The sequence below is a fragment of the Mizuhopecten yessoensis genome, unplaced genomic scaffold (assembly GCF_002113885.1).
Source record: "Mizuhopecten yessoensis strain PY_sf001 unplaced genomic scaffold, ASM211388v2 scaffold2461, whole genome shotgun sequence".
Classification (NCBI taxonomy): Eukaryota; Metazoa; Mollusca; class Bivalvia; order Pectinida; family Pectinidae; genus Mizuhopecten; species Mizuhopecten yessoensis.
The window spans coordinates 779840-800297 of NW_018404557.1; the positions used below are offsets into that span (position 1 = coordinate 779840).

The following is a 20458-nucleotide window of genomic DNA, read 5'->3' on the forward strand; positions in this document are numbered from 1 at the left end:
TATACATACCTGTATAACTCTCCAGTATACATACCTGTATAACTCTCCAGTATTCATACCTGTATAACACTCCAGTATACATACCTTTATAACTTTCCAGTATTCATACCTGTATAACACTCCAGTTTACATACCTTTATAACTTTCCAGTATATACATACCTGTATAACTCTCCAGAATACATACCTGAATAACTCTCCAGTATACATACCTGGATAACTCTCCAGTATACATACCTTTATAACCCTCCAGTATACATACCTGTATAACTCTCCAGTATTCATACCTGTATAACTCTCCAGTATACACACCTGTATAACTCTCCAGTATACATACCTGGATAACTCTCCAGTATTCATACCTTTATAACTCTCCAGTATACATACCATTATACCTTTCCAGTATACATACCTGTATAACTCTCCAGTATTCATACCTTTATAACACTCCAGTATACATACCTTTATAACCCTCCAGTATACATACCTGTATAACTCTCCAGTATACATACCTTTATAACTTTCCAGTATACATACCTGTATAACTCTCCAGTATTCATACCTTTGTAAAGGTAAAACATGGATATGTTATATATTACTTTCTTTTTAAAAAATACCCTAATGAAGACATTAAATTTGGTTATGCGTAATGTTGATTTATGTTTGTCTGAAGCTGTGATAATATTAACGCGTATTTCAATATTGAAACACGATTCAAAGCCATAAAAAGTTGATCTGTATACGTAACACACTTGAGTGTTGTATACGCTTTTTATCATGGAATTTCAATGACATAGAAATTGTTTGTGTAAGTGTTACGGAGCAGGCTTTTTACTATTGAAAGACGTTTTTACGATTTCTTAATGTTGTTTGTCACTGGGATTACGCATGGAGCACTACGCTATACACCTGTGAACTGCAGACAAACAGCCTGCTCAGCTCCATATGTCTACCTGAAAACATTTCTTTGTTCGTACTCTATATTGAACAGTTATAACAGATTAAGGGATTTATTGTACATACTGTAGTTAAGAATATTTTGATATGAGGTAATAGGTATTAATGTATAAGGGATTATGAAAGCTGGCCATCATTAACTTTTTGCAGACAAGCTTACCAGGCCTTAAACATCATCATTGTTAAGTGTTAAGCGGAGAAAAGAATGCCAGCCCTACATATGTACACTGTTGTGTAAGGTTGCATTTGGTAAAGATACACAAAAATTAGAGGTGTATCAATATGTACTCAATGGAAATTTAAATTCTTATAAAATCTGCTGTGTTTAAACAAATCCATTCAATTGACAGTTAATCTTTGAAGTGAGATATAAAAGCAGTGATCTGATAGCTAGCATGAAGTGAGATATAAAAGCAGTGATATGGTAGCTAGCATGAAGTGAGATATAAAAGCAGTGATCTGATATAGCTAGCATGAAGTGAGATATAAAAGCAGTGATCTCATAGCTAGCATGAAGTGAGATATAAAAGCAGTGATCTGATAGAAGTGAGATATAAAAGCAGTGATCTGATAGAAGTGAGATATAAAAGCAGTGATCTGATAGAAGTGAGATATACAAGCAGTGATCTGATAGAAGTGAGAAATAAAAGCAGTGATCTGATAGAAGTGAGATATAAAAGCAGTGATCTGATAGAAGTGAGATATAAAAGCAGTGATCTGATAGCTAGCAGACATCAATTGCTTCCTCGTTCACATTAATTTGTACAGTAAAGGATACGGGCTAAAAGTTTGTTATCTGAGAGATGCTACGTACAGTCTCCAGAATTACCTGTGTTGTGAAATGATGTCATTTGCTGTGTGGTAGAGGAACTAGTGTTTGTATACGGGAAGTCAATACTAGCTATAGTATGGCCCTAGATTAACCTATAGCTCCCATCCTCTGTCCCTTCGGTCACCCCAACCCTCTTCCCCTGGATTTACCTACAAACCTCCAATTCATTGTCCCTTCGGTCATCCCCATCCTCTTCCCATTGGTTCACCTATAAAATCCATCCTCTGTCTCTGAGGTCACCCCCTTCCTCTGCCCCTGAATTCATCTATAACTCTCATCCTCTGTCCCTGGGGTCATCCCCCTCCTCCTTCCCTTGGGTCACCCCCATCCTCTGTCCCTGGGGTTATCCTATATGCCCTTTGTCTTGATTAACCTATAAATCCCATCCTCTGTCCCTGGGGTCATCACCACCTTCTTCCCATACGCTCACCTATAAAATCCATCCTCTGTCTCTTAAGGTCACCCCCTTCCTCTGCCACTGGATTCATCTATAACTCTCATCCTTTGTCCCTTGGGTCATCCCCACCATCTTCCCATTGGTTCACCTATAAAATCCATCCTCTGTCTGTTAAGGTCACCCCCTTCCTCTGCCCCTGGATTCATCTATAACTCTCATCCTCTGTCCCTTGGGTCATCCCCACCATCTTCCCATTGGATCACCTATAAAATCTATCCTCTGTCTCTGAGGTCACCCCCTTCCTCTGCCCCTGGATTCATCTATAACTCTCATCCTCTGTCCCTGGGGTCATCCCCACCCTCTTCCCATTGGTTCACCTATAAAATCCATCCTCTGTCTCTGAGATCACCCCCTTCCTCTGCCCCTGGATTCATCTATAACTCTGATCCTCTGTCCCTGGGGTCATCCCCATCCTCCTTCCCTTGGGTCATCCCCACCCTCTTCCCATTGGTTCACCTATAAAATCCATCCTCTGTCTCTAAGGTCATCCCCTTCCTCTGCTCCTGAATTCATCTATAACTCTGATCCTCCGTCCCGGTACCTGTACATGTATTGACAACACAACCACACACCATGTTCCTTCATTTTGTCCTTAAGGGAGATGTAAGTGTTCCTACTCATGAATAACATACTCATTCCTTGAAAAGTGGCACTGTTCGTTAGAAGCACAGGGTCAGGTTCAACTTCTTTGATTTCAATGTAAAGTACTAATTGCTTAAATTCACATTTGAAAATAATAAAGCACTTGATGACTTTTGTAGGACAGTTTGAGTGGTCTGTGTCGTTAATGAAGTAGGTGAGATGTTTAAACAGATGTCCTCAAGTTTTCTTGTGATAGCATGAGATATAAGTTATTGTTATATCTTTTACAGCTTTAACAATGTGTATAAAGACATGACAATATCATATACAGACTTTTACAAAGGTCACTGACTGCAGATTTTATAAGTTTGATTTGATCAGCTCTGTCAGTGTAAACCTGACTTCATCGCTGACTATGAACATTAGCAGATGTATGGTACACCTGGTGTGGAACTGTTGTAAAAGGCTCTAACCTTGGGTATATTATGTACAGATTGTAACAACATGTACCGGGACAGTTTTAAGAGCAAACTACTGTAATATTGGAAAACAATTACAAATTTGTTAATTATGAATTCCTTTCAATGAAATCCTGTCCTTCAGTATACCAGATAGAATATGTCTTGTTTAGGTTTTAATTCCATGTTGATTGGAAGCCCTACTTTTGTTTTCGACTAAAAAAACCTAATAAGATGTATTTGTATGTTTCAGCTCCATCCCATGAGTATCTGCAATGAAAACTTGAACGAGAAACACCTGTATGGTTGGGTGGGAGTGATGAAGCTTGAAGCTGTGTTCTCCCGACCCTGTATGTCTCTGTACCAACAGGTAAGTCTAACACACATGTCTTACCTGTCTCTAGTGACATGTCAGTCACACACACCTATCTCTCTACCAACAGGTAAGTCTAACACACATGTCTCACCTGTCGCCAGTGGCAGGGAATTAAGTCATACACCCCTGTCTCTATCAGCAGGTAAGTCACACACCCCTGTCTCTCCCAACAGGTAAGTCATACACACCGGTCTCTCTACCAGCAGGTAAGTCATACACACCTGTCTCTCTACCAACAGGTAAGTCAGACACACCTGTCTCTAGTGGCCTGTAAGTCTACTCCCCTGTCTCTATCAGCAGGTAAGTCATCCCCACCTGTCTCTCTACCAACAGGTAAGTCACACACACCTGTCTCTAGTGGCCTGTAAGTCTACTCATCTGTCTCTATCAGCAAGTAAGTCATACACACCTGTCTCTCTACCAACAGGTAAGTCATACTCACCTGTCTCTAGTGGCCTGTAAGTCTACTCACCTGTCTCTATCAGCAGGTAAGTCATCCCCACCTGTCTCTCTACCAACAGGTAAGTCATACTCACCTGTCTCTAGTGGCCTGTAAGTCTACTCCCCTGTCTCTATCAGCAGGTAAGTCATACCCACCTGTCTCTACCAACAGGTAAGTCATACACACCGGTCTCTCTACCAGCAGGTAAGTCATACACACCTGTCTCTACCACCAGGTAAGTCATACACACCTGTCTCTCTACCAACAGGTAAGTCACACACACCTGTCTCTAGTGGCCTGTAAGTCTACTCATCTGTCTCTATCAGCAGGTAAGTCATACACACCTGTCTCTAGTGACCTGTAAGTCTACTCATCTGTCTCTATCAGCAGGTAAGTCATACACACCTGTTTCTCTACCAACATTAGGTGTCACTAATTACAGTTTAGAACAGAATGCAGATCGTTACTGCCTTTACCTGGCCTTGATAACAGTAACGAACACAATGAAGAACACAACTGTCACTAGACGACCTGTTGATGGTAGGTTTGGTACACAGGTGTTGTTACATTGGATAACAGTAGGCAGATAAGGTATACAGTCAGAAGAGCCAGATGTCAGAGGGGATTGTACCATTATCAACACACACAAAAACTTACAGTTTTAACTGATCATTCTACAAATGAGTTTGCACCAATGTGCCCAAACCTGATGGCAGAGCTGCACGTGACCTTACCACTGAGGTAACATCTAAGATCTGCTGGTTCTGTGTTTCATTATCATGGAATCAGAAATAAGATCATTGTAGATTTCAAAAAAAAAATCAGTAATCAGGTCTAGTTGATCTCATAATCGTTATAGTTAAGCAAGTATTTGTATTTCCGCATGTTTGTAGGACAGATCAATCAGATGTATAGAAGGCTAGGATTTAAGTGTTAATAGACATTAACTTATAAAATGTAACTCTCACAACAAGTGTCCTATAAGCTACTGTACCACTATAGACAAGTGTCCTAGGCTACTGTACCTCTATAGACAAGTGTCCCTAGGCTACTGTACCTCTATAGACAAGTGTCCTAGGCTACTGTACCTCTATAGACAAGTGTCCCTAGGCTACTGTACATCTATAGACAAGTGTCGTAGGCTACTGTACCTTTATAGACAAGTGTCCTAGGCTACTGTACCTCTATAGACAAGTGTCCCTAGGCTACTGTACCTCTATAGACAAGTGTCCCTAGGCTACTGTACCTCTATAGACAAGTGTCCCTAGGCTACTGTACCTCTATAGACAAGTGTCCCTAGGCTACTGTACCTCTATAGACAAGTGTCCCTAGGCTACTGTACCTCTATAGACAAGTGTCCCTAGGCTACTGTACCTCTATAGACAAGTGTCCCTAGGCTACTGTACCTCTATAGACAAGTGTCCCTAGGCTACTGTACCTCTATAGACAAGTGTCCCTAGGCTACTGTACCTCTATAGACAAGTGTCCCTAGGCTACTGTACCTCTATAGACAAGTGTCCCTAGGCTACTGTACCTCTATAGACAAGTGTCCCTAGGCTACTGTACCTCTATAGACAAGTGTCCCTAGGCTACTGTACCTCTATAGACAAGTGTCCCTAGGCTACTGTACCTCTATAGACAAGTGTCCCTAGGCTACTGTACCTCTATAGACAAGTGTCCCTAGGCTACTGTACCTCTATAGACAAGTGTCCCTAGGCTACTGTACCTCTATAGACAAGTGTCCCTAGGCTACTGTACCTCTATAGACAAGTGTCCCTAGGCTACTGTACCTCTATAGACAAGTGTCCCTAGGCTACTGTACCTCTATAGACAAGTGTCCCTAGGCTACTGTACCTCTATAGACAAGTGTCCCTAGGCTACTGTACCTCTATAGACAAGTGTCCCTAGGCTACTGTACCTCTATAGACAAGTGTCCCTAGGCTACTGTACCTCTATAGACAAGTGTCCCTAGGCTACTGTACCTCTATAGACAAGTGTCCCTAGGCTACTGTACCTCTATAGACAAGTGTCCCTAGGCTACTGTACCTCTATAGACAAGTGTCCTAGGCTACTGTACCTCTATAGACAAGTGTCCCTAGGCTACTGTACCTCTATAGACAAGTGTCCTAGGCTACTGTACCTTTATAGACAAGTGTCCCTAGGCTACTGTACCTCTATAGACAAGTGTCCTAGGCTACTGTACCTCTATAGACAAGTGTCCTAGGTTACTGTACCTCTATAGACAAGTGTCGTAGGCTACTGTACCTCTATAGACAAGTGTCCCTAGGCTACTGTACCTCTATAGACAAGTGTCCCTAGGCTACTGTACCTCTATAGACAAGTGTCCTAGGCTACTGTACCTCTATAGACAATTGTCCTATGTTATGTTATTACTCATGAAACAAGTGCTCTAGTTAGGTTAACCTGGCAGACTTGATTGATGGACTGCTGTAATAGCCACTACCTCCCAGAAAATACTGATGATCATATATCTCTGGTATTGAATCCTATCAGTGTCTGTTTGATATATATGTTTGTTACGGGACCCAAATGACAGCCCCCGTTTGATACGGGACCCCAATGACAGCCCCCATTTGATACGGGACCCCAATGACAGCCCCCGTTTGATACGGGACCCCAATGACAGCCCCCGTTTGATACGGGACCCCAATGACAGCCCCCGTTTGATACGGGACCCCAATGACAGCCCCCGTTTGATACGGGACCCCAATGACAGCCCCCGTTTGATACGGGACCCCAATGACAGCCCCCGTTTGATACGGGACCCCAATGACAGCCCCCGTTTGATACGGGACCCCAATGACAGCCCCCGTTTGATACGGGACCCCAATGACAGCCCCCGTTTGATACGGGACCCCAATGACAGCCCCCGTTTGATACGGGACCCCAATGACAGCCCCCGTTTGATACGGGACCCCAATGACAGCCCCCGTTTGATACGGGACCCCAATGACAGCCCCCGTTTGATACGGGACCCCAATGACAGCCCCCGTTTGATACGGGACCCCAATGACAGCCCCCGTTTGATACGGGACCCCAATGACAGCCCCCGTTTGATACGGGACCCCAATGACAGCCCCCGTTTGTTACGGGACCCCAATGACAGCCCCCGTTTGTTACGGGACCCCAATGACAGCCCCCGTTTGTTACGGGACCCCAATGACAGTCCTCTGTGTGGTTTCCAACATGTGATCTCCCTCCATTGTACTTGTTATGATTGAACAAAACAACGGTGATCATTATCAACACCCCACATACATGTAAGTCTGATACAGATAGAAGGAACGACCAACTAACATGCAACAGACCAATCTGTTACCAGTCAAGAGATATCAATGGGAGGCATGACATAAAGACTACAGGTATTAGTTAGGCATATATGATAAATATAATATTAAGGTATATAGGCTGCAGGTAATAGTTAGGCATATAGACTGCAGGTAATAGTTAGGCATATAGACTGCAGGTAATAGTTAGGCATATAGACTGCAGGTAATAGTTAGGCATATAGGCTGCAGGTAATAGTTAGGCATATAGGCTGCAGGTAATAGGCAATATGTAATCATACCTTAAATCGGCACACTCAGTTTTTCTATTCATATCCTTAGATACACATGGTCTGATACATTAAATAGTGTCAAAGGGACAAAATCCAAATCAAAATATTAACAGACATTTTCTTTTTCTTTCTTATATTTCATTTCCAATACTAAGTCAACAGGAAAAGATTGGTTTGTAGTCTATTGAGGTTTTAAATTATCAAAAAGAAAAAAAGAGATTCTAATAATTACATTCTACAATGAATGGGACGGTTATCATTGAAATATGACGCATTTTGAGGGAGGGAGGAGGATAAAAATGGGTCCCGCTGAGTTTCTAGATGATCTTGTGCAGTGTAAAAGGGGTGTAGAGATAATTAGGTGTTATTAGGAGTTGTAATGAGACCCTCATTCGCTACCTGCTCCCTTTAATTACCAGGGTACACCTCCCCTATGTCAACACACCTCCAATATCTCTATTTTATGATCCGTTTTCATCACTAGATGTGATACACGCTTTCATTAAAATGTCTGGAGGTTTTAAATTTCATTTTTCCTGTCAGATCCTATTGTTGGGGTAATGCATTATGTGTGGAGTAGGCATGGTTAGGTACCGTAAACAGGTATCTGTCAGTACAGGTATAATACAGGTGTCCACACATACAGGTAGAGGTATAGGTATCTGTCAGTACAGGTATAATACAGGTGTCCACACATATAGGTGTACAGTATATATACCTGTAAATCTAGGTATACCTGGAGGAGGGATGGAATGGATGGGGATGCACATGCTGTTTTCTATGTACATGTGGAGGTACCAGAGGGAGTGGGCTGTATTTGTGTTAGGAGAAGTGCTGTTTTTGATTGTTTTGCAAATGATCAGATGTGTTTTAATATATTATTCTGAGAATTATTTCTTAAAATTGATAAATATTATTATTTATCATACATTTGCATATCAACAAGATCAAAGTCTTTTTATTTCAGTCAGTGTTAAACTGTCTGTGCGGTCATATATAGATTTCAATTTGGAATAGAGATGAAAGAGTTTGATTGACCAATTATATGTACAACATCAAACTTGTACAAACAGGAATTCGGGCAAGTTTCATCTGTCAACAAAATCCTTTTGAACTTTTTTTGTAAAGCTTCTAAAAGACTAATTTAAGATGTTCAAGAAAATGACTGAAAGATTTAAACCAATTACAATATAATTATGGAGTCCAGGTGTGAAATACACAGGTATGTACAAGTACAACACGTCATGTTAGACGTGTCATTTATATCATTATCTTATTATCTATAATAATATTTCAGCTCAGAATGCATTAAGTTATTGATATTAAAATTGCTGGAAATATCTTCATATTTGAGTGTGAAATAGACATTCTAGCCTGTCTATATATGATTATTAACAGCTGTTTGTTATTTGAACTTTAAAATTTGAAGTTTAAAGGAAATGAAAAAATGGGTTAAGGTTTACATGCCTACCGGGGGTATACCATTAGAAGTACGTTTTCCTGATGGTGTCAAATTTGTCTAAAATGCTGATCTATCAATTGAATTAGATAGCTATATATAGACTGTGCTTAAATCGCAGGTTTTTTATACACCTCAATTAGACGTGTTAATTATAGGAGTATGGGGTAGTTTGAATTACCTATGTGGAAGTACTAGATAGTTTGTCAGAATTATTTTTTGCTTTAAAGCTGAAATTTCAAAATGATCCGGCCTATAGGATGATTCCCTTGTAGACTAAAATTCCACATGAAGACCTGAGTGTATCATCAGGCCTATAGGATGATTCCCCTGTAGACTAAAATTCCACATGAAGACCTGAGTGTATGATCAGTCCTATAGGATGATTCCCTTGTAGACTTCATGATCCGGCCTATAGGATGATTCCCCTGTAGACTAAAATTCCACATGAAGACCTGAGTGTATGATCAGGCCTATAGGATGATTCCCTTGTAGACTACATGATCAGGCCTATAGGATGATTCCCTTGTTGACTACATGATCAGGCCTATAGGATGATTCCCTTGTAGACTACATGATCCGGCCTATAGGATGATTCCCTTGTAGACTACAAATCCACAGGAAGACCCGAGTGTATGATCAGTCCTATAGGATGATTCCCTTGTAGACTAAAATTCCACATGAAGCCCCGAGTGTATGATCAGGCCTATAGTATGATTCCCTTGTAGACTACAATTCCACATGAAGACCTGAGTGCATGATCAGGCCTATAGGATGATTCACGTGTAGACTACAAATCCACATGAAGAACTGAGTGTATGATCAGGCCTATAGGATGATTCACTTGTAGACTACAAATCCACAGGAAGACCCGAGTGTATGATCAGGCCTATAGTATGATTCCCTTGTAGACTACAATTCCACATGAAGACCCGAGTGTATGATCAGTCCTATAGGATGATTACCTTGTAGACTAAAATTCCACATAAAGACCTGAGTGTATGATCAGACCTATAGGATGATTCCCTTGTCGACTACAAATCCACATGAAGACCTGAGTGGATGATCAGGCCTATAGGATGATTCCATTGTAGACTACATGATCCGGCCTATAGGATGATTCCCTTGTATACTACAAATCCACAGGAAGACCCGACTGTATGATCAGTCCTATAGGATGATTCCCTTGTAGACCACAATTCCGCATGAAGACCCGAGTGTATGATCAGGCCTATAGGATGATTACCTTGTAGACTAAAATTCCACATAAAGACCTGAGTGTATGATCAGGCCTATAGGATGATTCCATTGTAGACTACATGATCCGGCCTATAGGATGATTCCCTTGTAGACTACAAATCCACATGAAGACCTGAGTGAATCTGATAGTCCTACTCTGTGTGGCAAATATGGACGGTGTGTGGCTTTGCCGTTATACAAAACAACAATTTTATTCTGAAGCAATTGTGTTAGATAGAGCAGAAATTACAAGATAAAAAAACAAATCATCCTTCATCTAGAAAATTGAATCCCGTTAAGTTACCACGAACAAAGGGTAAGGAATCGGCCATTCTTTATAAAAAGGTGTGTTTAAAATGACAAGTATTAAAAAAAATGAGTACATGTACATGGTAGTGATCCTTCATACAGAAAACTCCAGTAGTTATAGAGAACATGCGTAAAAAAGCTTGTAAACACGATAAATCATCCCGTAGTGTTGACGGGCCAGCTTTGAAAAAAAATCTTTGTCTCTTTGACTTGACAAGATTTAGGTCTAGTGGCGGAAATCAGAGCGACAACCAGAAGCTGGAACGCTTGTGATGGAAAATGGAGCGGAAACTTTAAAGTGTGTGATCTCCCTTGATGGTTGACAGTGATGGCCCAGTCTGCCCACAATGACCTCTGGTCAAATAAGTTTTTTTTACTGAAGTCACGGTCAGCCTAGTTTTCATGGCAGTGATAATGAGTTTTAGGAGCTTTGTGAGTGTGGAATGACCTGGGGTCACATTAAATTTTTGGTGGCAACAGTGTGTAGCGTTGGGACCTGTTTGAGAGATATGGTCAACAGCTGACCATAGTTCTTCGGACACAGTAATCATAGACATCTGGACACAACCTTAAAGTGTATTTCAAATCTTCATGTATTTTTTCTTTGGTGTCTCTTTATGGAGAGAAGATAATCATAAAAACATACCATAATTAGGATAAAACAAAATCAAAGTGATAATATAATTAGGTTGAAATATCTAAATAAACTATGTCTGTTGTCACGTGAAATGTGCCTATACCAATTGTCCAGTGATTTGTTCATCATGGTGTTTTGATTTTAAAGTAAATTTTACCGACAACCACATAGCATGGTGCTGTGTTCATCCTCCATCTGTCAATTTTCTTTAAAATACTACTCATCAAGAAGGGCTGAGGGGATTTTGACTGGATTATCACTGGGCCAAGAGGGTACATTCTAATGTTATAAGCTTGCTAAAGGTGGAATACTCTATGTTATAAGTCTGTCTGTCTGTCTGTCTGTCTGTCTGTCAAAAAATGTGGATGCTGCATTACATTTTATGACAGTCATGCACTTTCTTACCTTGCTCCTCGAACACATTTTAATGTAAATGACAAGTTTTATGTAATGGGAGAAGGGAGATAATCCATATGAAAAGTGTAAACAGTTTACAAGCAACATAGGCACCTTGCCTTATTCCTGGCTAGCAAAGTAGAGTTCTATTTGATACATTTTGATATTTTGTTACAAGAATGGATCAGAAGAGTTCTAAGTAGGACACTTTACTGAGTAAAGCTTCTGTTTTATTTTCAGGCAAGGAAGGCTATACACAGAGGGGCAACAGCTGTTGTATTTGACATCACAGAGGTACCAAGTGCAGCAAGCGAGGTATTAATCTTAACCTGACCTCTCCCCTTCTCAGACTCCTCAACCATGACTTCTCCCCTTCTCAGACTCCTCCACCATGACTTTTCCCCTTCTCCGACTCCTCCACCATGACTTCTCCCCTTCTCAGACTCCTCCACCATGACTTCTCCCCTTCTCAGACTCCTCCACCATGACTTCTCCCCTTCTCAGACTCCTCCACCATGACTTCTCCCCTTCTCAGACTCCTCCACCATGACTTCTCCCCTTCTCAGACTCCTCCACCATGACTTCTCCCCTTCTCAGACTCCTCCACCATGACTTCTCCCCTTCTCAGACTCCTCCACCATGACTTCTCCCCTTCTCAGACTCCTCCACCATGACTTCTCCCCTTCTCAGACTCCTCCACCATGACTTCTCCCCTTCTCAGACTCCTCCACCATGACTTCTCCCCTTCTCAGACTCCTCCACCATGACTTCTCCCCTTCTCAGACTCCTCCACCATGACTTCTCCCCTTCTCAGACTCCTCCACCATGACTTCTCCCCTTCTCAGACTCCTCCACCATGACTTCTCCCCTTCTCAGACTCCTCCACCATGACTTCTCCCCTTCTCAGACTCCTCCACCATGACTTCTCCCCTTCTCAGACTCCTCCACCATGACTTCTCCCCTTCTCAGACTCCTCCACCATGACTTCTCCCCTTCTCAGACTCCTCCACCATGACTTCTCCCCTTCTCAGACTCCTCCACCATGACTTCTCCCCTTCTCAGACTCCTCCACCATGACTTCTCCCCTTCTCAGACTCCTCCACCATGACTTCTCCCCTTCTCAGACTCCTCCACCATGACTTCTCCCCTTCTCAGACTCCTCCACCATGACTTCTCCCCTTCTCAGACTCCTCCACCATGACTTCTCCCCTTCTCAGACTCCTCCACCATGACTTCTCCCCTTCTCAGACTCCTCCACCATGACTTCTCCCCTTCTCAGACTCCTCCACCATGACTTCTCCCCTTCTCAGACTCCTCCACCATGACTTCTCCCCTTCTCAGACTCCTCCACCATGACTTCTCCCCTTCTCAGACTCCTCCACCATGACTTCTCCCCTTCTCAGACTCCTCCACCATGACTTCTCCCCTTCTCAGACTCCTCCACCATGACTTCTCCCCTTCTCAGACTCCTCCACCATGACTTCTCCCCTTCTCAGACTCCTCCACCATGACTTCTCCCCTTCTCAGACTCCTCCACCATGACTTCTCCCCTTCTCAGACTCCTCCACCATGACTTCTCCCCTTCTCAGACTCCTCCACCATGACTTCTCCCCTTCTCAGACTCCTCCACCATGACTTCTCCCCTTCTCAGACTCCTCCACCATGACTTCTCCCCTTCTCAGACTCCTCCACCATGACTTCTCCCCTTCTCAGACTCCTCCACCATGACTTCTCCCCTTCTCAGACTCCTCCACCATGACTTCTCCCCTTCTCAGACTCCTCCACCATGACTTCTCCCCTTCTCAGACTCCTCCACCATGACTTCTCCCCTTCTCAGACTCCTCCACCATGACTTCTCCCCTTCTCAGACTCCTCCACCATGACTTCTCCCCTTCTCAGACTCCTCCACCATGACTTCTCCCCTTCTCAGACTCCTCCACCATGACTTCTCCCCTTCTCAGACTCCTCCACCATGACTTCTCCCCTTCTCAGACTCCTCCACCATGACTTCTCCCCTTCTCAGACTCCTCCACCATGACTTCTCCCCTTCTCAGACTCCTCCACCATGACTTCTCCCCTTCTCAGACTCCTCCACCATGACTTCTCCCCTTCTCAGACTCCTCCACCATGACTTCTCCCCTTCTCAGACTCCTCCACCATGACTTCTCCCCTTCTCAGACTCCTCCACCATGACTTCTCCCCTTCTCAGACTCCTCCACCATGACTTCTCCCCTTCTCAGACTCCTCCACCATGACTTCTCCCCTTCTCAGACTCCTCCACCATGACTTCTCCCCTTCTCAGACTCCTCCACCATGACTTCTCCCCTTCTCAGACTCCTCCACCATGACTTCTCCCCTTCTCAGACTCCTCCACCATGACTTCTCCCCTTCTCAGACTCCTCCACCATGACTTCTCCCCTTCTCAGACTCCTCCACCATGACTTCTCCCCTTCTCAGACTCCTCCACCATGACTTCTCCCCTTCTCAGACTCCTCCACCATGACTTCTCCCCTTCTCAGACTCCTCCACCATGACTTCTCCCCTTCTCAGACTCCTCCACCATGACTTCTCCCCTTCTCAGACTCCTCCACCATGACTTCTCCCCTTCTCAGACTCCTCCACCCGGGATATACCTGACTGTGCAATGTTGAGTTTCTTTAGGGATGAGTTCATGCAGGGTTGAGTTAATTAATACAGTGTTCAATTTGGGGTTTCAAGATTGTTGCATGGGTATATAGAGTAACTTAACTAGATATTGTTGGGTGTGAAGTGTTACTTAACTTGAGATTGTTGGGTATGTAGTGTTACTTTACTAGATATTGTTGGGTATATAGAGTAACGTAACTAGATATTGTTGGGTGTGTAGTGTTACTTTACTAGAGATTGTTGGGTATAAAGAGTTACTTAACTAGATATTGTTGGGTGTATAGTGTTACTTTACTAGATATTGTTGGGTGTGTAGTGTTACTTTACTAGAGATTGTTGGGTGTGTAGTGTTACTTTACTAGAGATTGTTGGGTATATAGTGTCACTTTACTAGGTATTGTTGGGTATGTGGTGTTACTTTACTAGATATTGTTGGGTGTGTAGTGTTACTTAACTAGAGATTGTTGGGTGTGTAGGGTTACTTTACTAGAGATTGTTGGGTGTGTAGTGTTACTTTACTAGGTATTGTTGGGTATGTAGTGTTACTTTACTTAATATTGTTGGGTATATAGTGTTACTTTACTAGAGGTTGTTGGGTATGTAGTGTTACTTTACTAGATATTGTTGGGTATAATATGTACCAGTAGTATTACTTAACTACAAATTGTTAGGTATGCAATATTACTTTACCAGAAAATTTATTATCATTTTGAATTCACAAATTTAATGTTTAGTGAAAATAATAAAACTGCCACACAAATTAATCTGTAGATATTATTATCATATTGTGGACTTGTGGAATGTATGTTTTTTAGCTTAACTCTCGGATTGATGATCAACTTGACCGCCCAGTCATTGTGATCCACGGACTAGAGGCAGTGGAGTTGATGCGTATTATAGAAGAGACAACTAACAAAGCGAGAGCCAGGATCCGATCCCTACACCCTCACCAGCCCAGCGATCCTCAGGTGAGTAGTACTGGCCCAGCAGCTCGCATTGTTAATGGGGGTTAAATATCTGCAGAAACTCCATCTTCTTGCAAGATTATGATTCAAATACTTATATGTTTTGAAATGTGTTCTGTGAAATATTGGTGTTGAAAACTAAAAGATAAAATCATAAGATCATAAGATTTAATCTTTAAACTAGCACATATGACCTGGGTTAATGATATATATTTCCAAGCATGCATGTAATTCTTCTTTATCTATTTCAGACAAATACCAAAGAATATTTTGACATGGGCATTTTTGTCGCTGTTTTCATCCTCTTCTGTATCATCTGTATCATTGTCATCCTAAAGGTAAGATTGACGCAAAAAATCTAAAAGTATGATACTTGTCAATACAAACGATCTTAGTTATAACTTGTGTCAACACTCTCAACTATTACAATCCTAGGTATGGTTTTGAGGTAGGATGGAGGTAGCAAAGGCTGTTTTATTTCTATTACAGTAATATAGATTAAGCAAATTTGATAGATTTGTATATTTTGATTTTTTTCCTGCAATTTTCATAGTACATCTGTATCAGTGGTCCCTTTACTCATTACACAAGCCAGCTTTTACCCTCGTAGAGCAATAGTACTATAATACCTATAATACTTTATTGTCTATGACAGAAACATTTCTCTAGTATTCTATACCAAATTGTACCAAGAAGAAAAAGAAATGAAAGTTTTAAGATTTTCTTTTTATATTTTCAGTTAAAATTGAGGCATCGAGAGCAACAGGTAAGTTGATATCAAGACCTATGTAAAAAAACTACGATACAATAATTGGGAGGGTTCTCCTGAACAATGGTATAATTCTGGCTATCATTCCAACTAATACACTGTTCCATAAGAATCTCACACATACTTTTGGTCTGTTACATGGCCACAAAACATTTAACAATCTGACAGTGTTTGGAAATTTTCATTTTAATGGCGAAAATTCTTGAATGTCAAACAGTTTAGTCCAAAGTTAAGTTAAAATCTTAAGGGATCATGTTTCCAAGTTAATCCTAATGAACATTTTTTTTTCATTATAGCTTTCAATGTCTGCGCTGGCAAAACGTGCAATATCCAAACTGGAAACGAGAAAATTCAAAGGGTCGTCATCGGGGAAGTCCCTGAGGGTCCAAACCCCGGTGTCGGACATCTGCAGTAATACGTCTGGCTGTGAGGGCTGTGCCATCTGTCTGGACGAGTACACCGAGGGACAGGTAACTAAGCAACCAGCTGTGTCTTCATAAAGTCAATGACATTTTGGAATTGTCTGCAATGTTTTCCATAGGAAAATCATGTGATATTGTTATGAATAATTCAGTGAATGTTAATGTCTCCTAACTGTTGATGGTGGATTGTGTATAATTTACAGCAGAATCTCAAAGTAGTATTCTTAAAATGCAGTGAAATCTTATTACTTGAAAAATCAGATCTTTTGTTAACATTTAACAAGTCTATTCTTCAAAGGGAATTAATGCCAAACTATTGGTGATCTACCTTGATGTTGACCTGTAACCCATAAGCTAACCCACACAGTTGTTTGTGACCTCTAAATGACACTTCTGTTTGTGACCCTCTGACTGACACTTCTGTTTGTAACCCTATGACTGACACTGGCGTTTGTGACCCTCTGACTGACACTGTCGTTTGTGACCCTCTGACTGACACTGTCGTTTGTGACCCTCTGACTGACGCCTTTGTTTATGACCCTCTGACTGACACTGTCGTTTGTGACCCTCTGACTGACATTGGCGTTTGTGACCCTCTGACTGACACTGTCTCTAGTGACCCTCTGACTGACACTGTCGTTTATGATCCTCTGATGATGTTGTTTGTAGAGCCTACGAGTACTGCCATGTTCCCACGAGTTTCATCGTCTTTGTGTCGACCCCTGGCTGGTCACACACAGAACTTGTCCCTTGTGTCTCTTCAACATTGTAGGTACGTATACGCTTCAGCCGGAATTAAATATTCACAGGAAACCAGAAAAGTTAGCCATATTAGATAGATCATTTGTTGAATTATGATTGATTGCTCAAAACAATGTAAGTCTTTGAATAAAGAATAAAACTGTCAGACTACATATGCGACTGAGTTATAGAAAGGGCACCAGGTAAAAAGTCTTTATATGTTCCCTGAAGGGAGTGCTGAGAACACACATGTACCCAGTCTATAACTGTTTTATTTTACCAGTACAAACCAAACCTGTTAACTTTATTCCATTGTGTTGACAATGCTCTACTGCCATTATCGTTTTTAAACTAGTACCATTCGCCTCGGGTATTGTACATCGTCCAGGAGAACCAAAATCTTTCCAGAACCTACGTGAAGAAGCGCTGTACTGTTACTATATCATAGTGATATAAACCAGTCACTATGTTACTATATCATAGTGATATAAACCAGTCATTATGTTACTATATCATAGTGATATAAACCAGTCATTATGTTACTATATCATAGTGATATAAACCAGTCATTATGTTACTATATCATAGTGATATAAACCAGTCATTATGTTACTATATCATAGTGATATAAACCAGTCATTATGTTACTATATCATAGTGATATAAACCAGTCATTATGTTACTATATCATAGTGATATAAACCAGTCATTATGTTACTATATCATAGTGATATAAACCAGTCATTATGTTACTATATCATAGTGATATAAACCAGTCATTATGTTACTATATCATAGTGATATAAACCAGTCATTATGTTACTATATCATAGTGATATAAACCAGTCATTATGTTACTATATCATAGTGATATAAACCAGTCATTCACAAAATCTATAAAAACCACAGAAAACTCTTTTCACTATCATATGCAGTGATGTCTTAATAGATCAGTAAAAATCAAACTGAGGAGCATGATGATTTGTGGGCAAAAAGGCCTGAGACCAACAACAAGAAATAGTCCTATTACTTCAATAACATGACACTATATTTACTATAATGTTAAATGTACCTGAACTTGGAAAGAATTTAAATGAAAACAAATCAAAAGATGAAGCAGACTTCAATGGATACAGGCAGTTTTAATTTGTATGACAGAAAATGTACGTGAATTTTTTTATGATCTTAACAATTTACACAGTAATGATGACAAAGATACACTGGTTTAAGAACAGTATTAAAGGAGAACAGGTTGACTGGAGATTTGAAGATGTGTTGATAACTAAATAAGATGATAGGTAAGATCAAGTTAATAAATGGTCACTTTGTATTACAGCTCAGCCTGAGAGTTCTGTGGTCCAGGAGGAGCCTGTCAGGACTCGGAACGAACCTCCGACCCATTCTTCTTCTCGGCCGAGTCGACACGAAAGGCAGTATGATATACCTGCTAACAGTTCCTACGAGGTGCACGGTGGTGACACTTCTGTCTACCAACAACTTCCTCACACAGAGTATCTTCATTATGTTCGCTCCAGTAGAGACTCTCGCTCAGCTCGAAGGCTGCTCCACCGTGGCTGTCCCTCTTGTGAGGGCACTCTTGGATCATCACCATCATCATGTAGTTCATATTTACGCGAGTTTCATCCAAACATTTCAGGAGTCATTAGTAAGCGTGCACCAGGGTCCAGTGAACACTACCAGAATGTGCACTATGCCCAGGCTGTGGCCCCTTGTTGTAGCCCTCCTCACACCCGTTCACAGTATCATTCCGCTCACAGGTTAGGGTACAGTAGCACCCCCTATGTGACTACAACTATATATAACTCAGGGATATCTTACTCACAGTGTATGTCTGTGTATGGAGGAAGAGGTGTGGCGGGGGGCGAGCAGTGTAGACGTCACACCAAGACCAGGTCGTATCACATCTCACCCTTCAACACTGGCCACACATCAACACAGTGCAAGTACCCACGGCCAGGGGTATGTGAGAGTGAACCTGAGTTTAGCGGGAGTGGGCGGGACTTGAGTGTGACAGCACAATATGGAAGCTGCAGTAGTAGTGGTTCGGACAGAAATCCCAGTAGTAGTAGTCTAGAGTGTGAGCTGTGTCGAAATGCCAACATCCTCGACAGCAACCACAGTACATATGGGAGCAGTGATATTCGCGACTATAGTGATGCCAGCAGCTGCGAATCCAATATTTTCTGGGGTGGGGCACCCGACCAAATGTGTACAGATGGCAGCTCGGATCACAACTCATTACCAGACATTACGACGCACGCAAACACTGCGGAAATATGTGACTGTAAATTGTGTTCAGGGGAGATAAATCATGGAAATCGTGTGTTTTGTGAAAAAAAATCCCTAAATGCAGAAAGTCGATGTGTATGTAATAGTGAATCTTCGCTCAACCTCAGCGAGCTCAGTGGGTGTGATAGTGTACATTCTTCCAAGGAAATTTTATGTGAAAACTGTGCTAGTAGCCAGGAAACGGTGAAAATGTGTGCTAAGGGAGACAACTCAAGTATGTTGGCCAGTGAGACATTGGTGGATACTTCACACTGTAGTAACATGTATTCTGATGCTAGTCACATCATTATAAAGGATAGTTATGGACGACCTTTACCTGAAAGACACAAAAAGTGCGAGGTGAATGAGACCGAGGTTGAGGCTAGGGCCAGTACAAATACTGTGATGGTGCACAAACAATCATGTGATCAAAACAAAAACACAAGTTTTTTGCCAGAAGACGAGTTGTATTCCAATTGTGATGCTTCACAACAGTCACCTTTATTAATAGCTGGAAAACCAAATAATCCCTACAACATTAGCAATAAGCTAGAGGAGTCCAAACCTTCACCAATAAACAAGTTAACTCCAGGAGCCCCTAGACCAGTGGCTAAACAGCTGGATTTTAGTATTATTAGCAAGAGGCTAACACGCCTTCTATCTCCTAGAGACATGTTTCCAGAGGCTCATGGGTATTGCCCCTGGCAACAAACATGCGATAGTTGTCATAGCGACCACACAGCTTCTCACCCTTCAATGGTGGTGTGCTCTGAAGAAGGTAGGTTCAAAGTTCTTTTTTTATTGTTGTTGAGGCTACTGTGCTATTGACATAAAATAAACCTTTGGTCATGTTTCATTTGTTGACAGACTTGATTGTCTATTAAAAAAGAAATTGTGATATTT

At 41.5% G+C, this 20458-nt stretch overlaps 1 protein-coding gene across 1 annotated transcript in view; it reads left to right on the plus strand.

The window, feature by feature from the left end:
- LOC110446054 (E3 ubiquitin-protein ligase ZNRF3-like) overlaps positions 1–20458 on the plus strand; it is an 89479-nt gene that overhangs the window by 64113 nt on the left and 4908 nt on the right. Inside the window, exons 2-9 of the mRNA XM_021491011.1 lie at positions 3539–3655; positions 11964–12038; positions 15185–15337; positions 15586–15672; positions 16074–16100; positions 16400–16573; positions 17195–17297; positions 18603–20333. Coding sequence (XP_021346686.1) covers positions 3539–3655; positions 11964–12038; positions 15185–15337; positions 15586–15672; positions 16074–16100; positions 16400–16573; positions 17195–17297; positions 18603–20333 — 2467 coding nt within the window. The remainder of the gene's footprint in view (positions 1–3538; positions 3656–11963; positions 12039–15184; positions 15338–15585; positions 15673–16073; positions 16101–16399; positions 16574–17194; positions 17298–18602; positions 20334–20458) is intronic.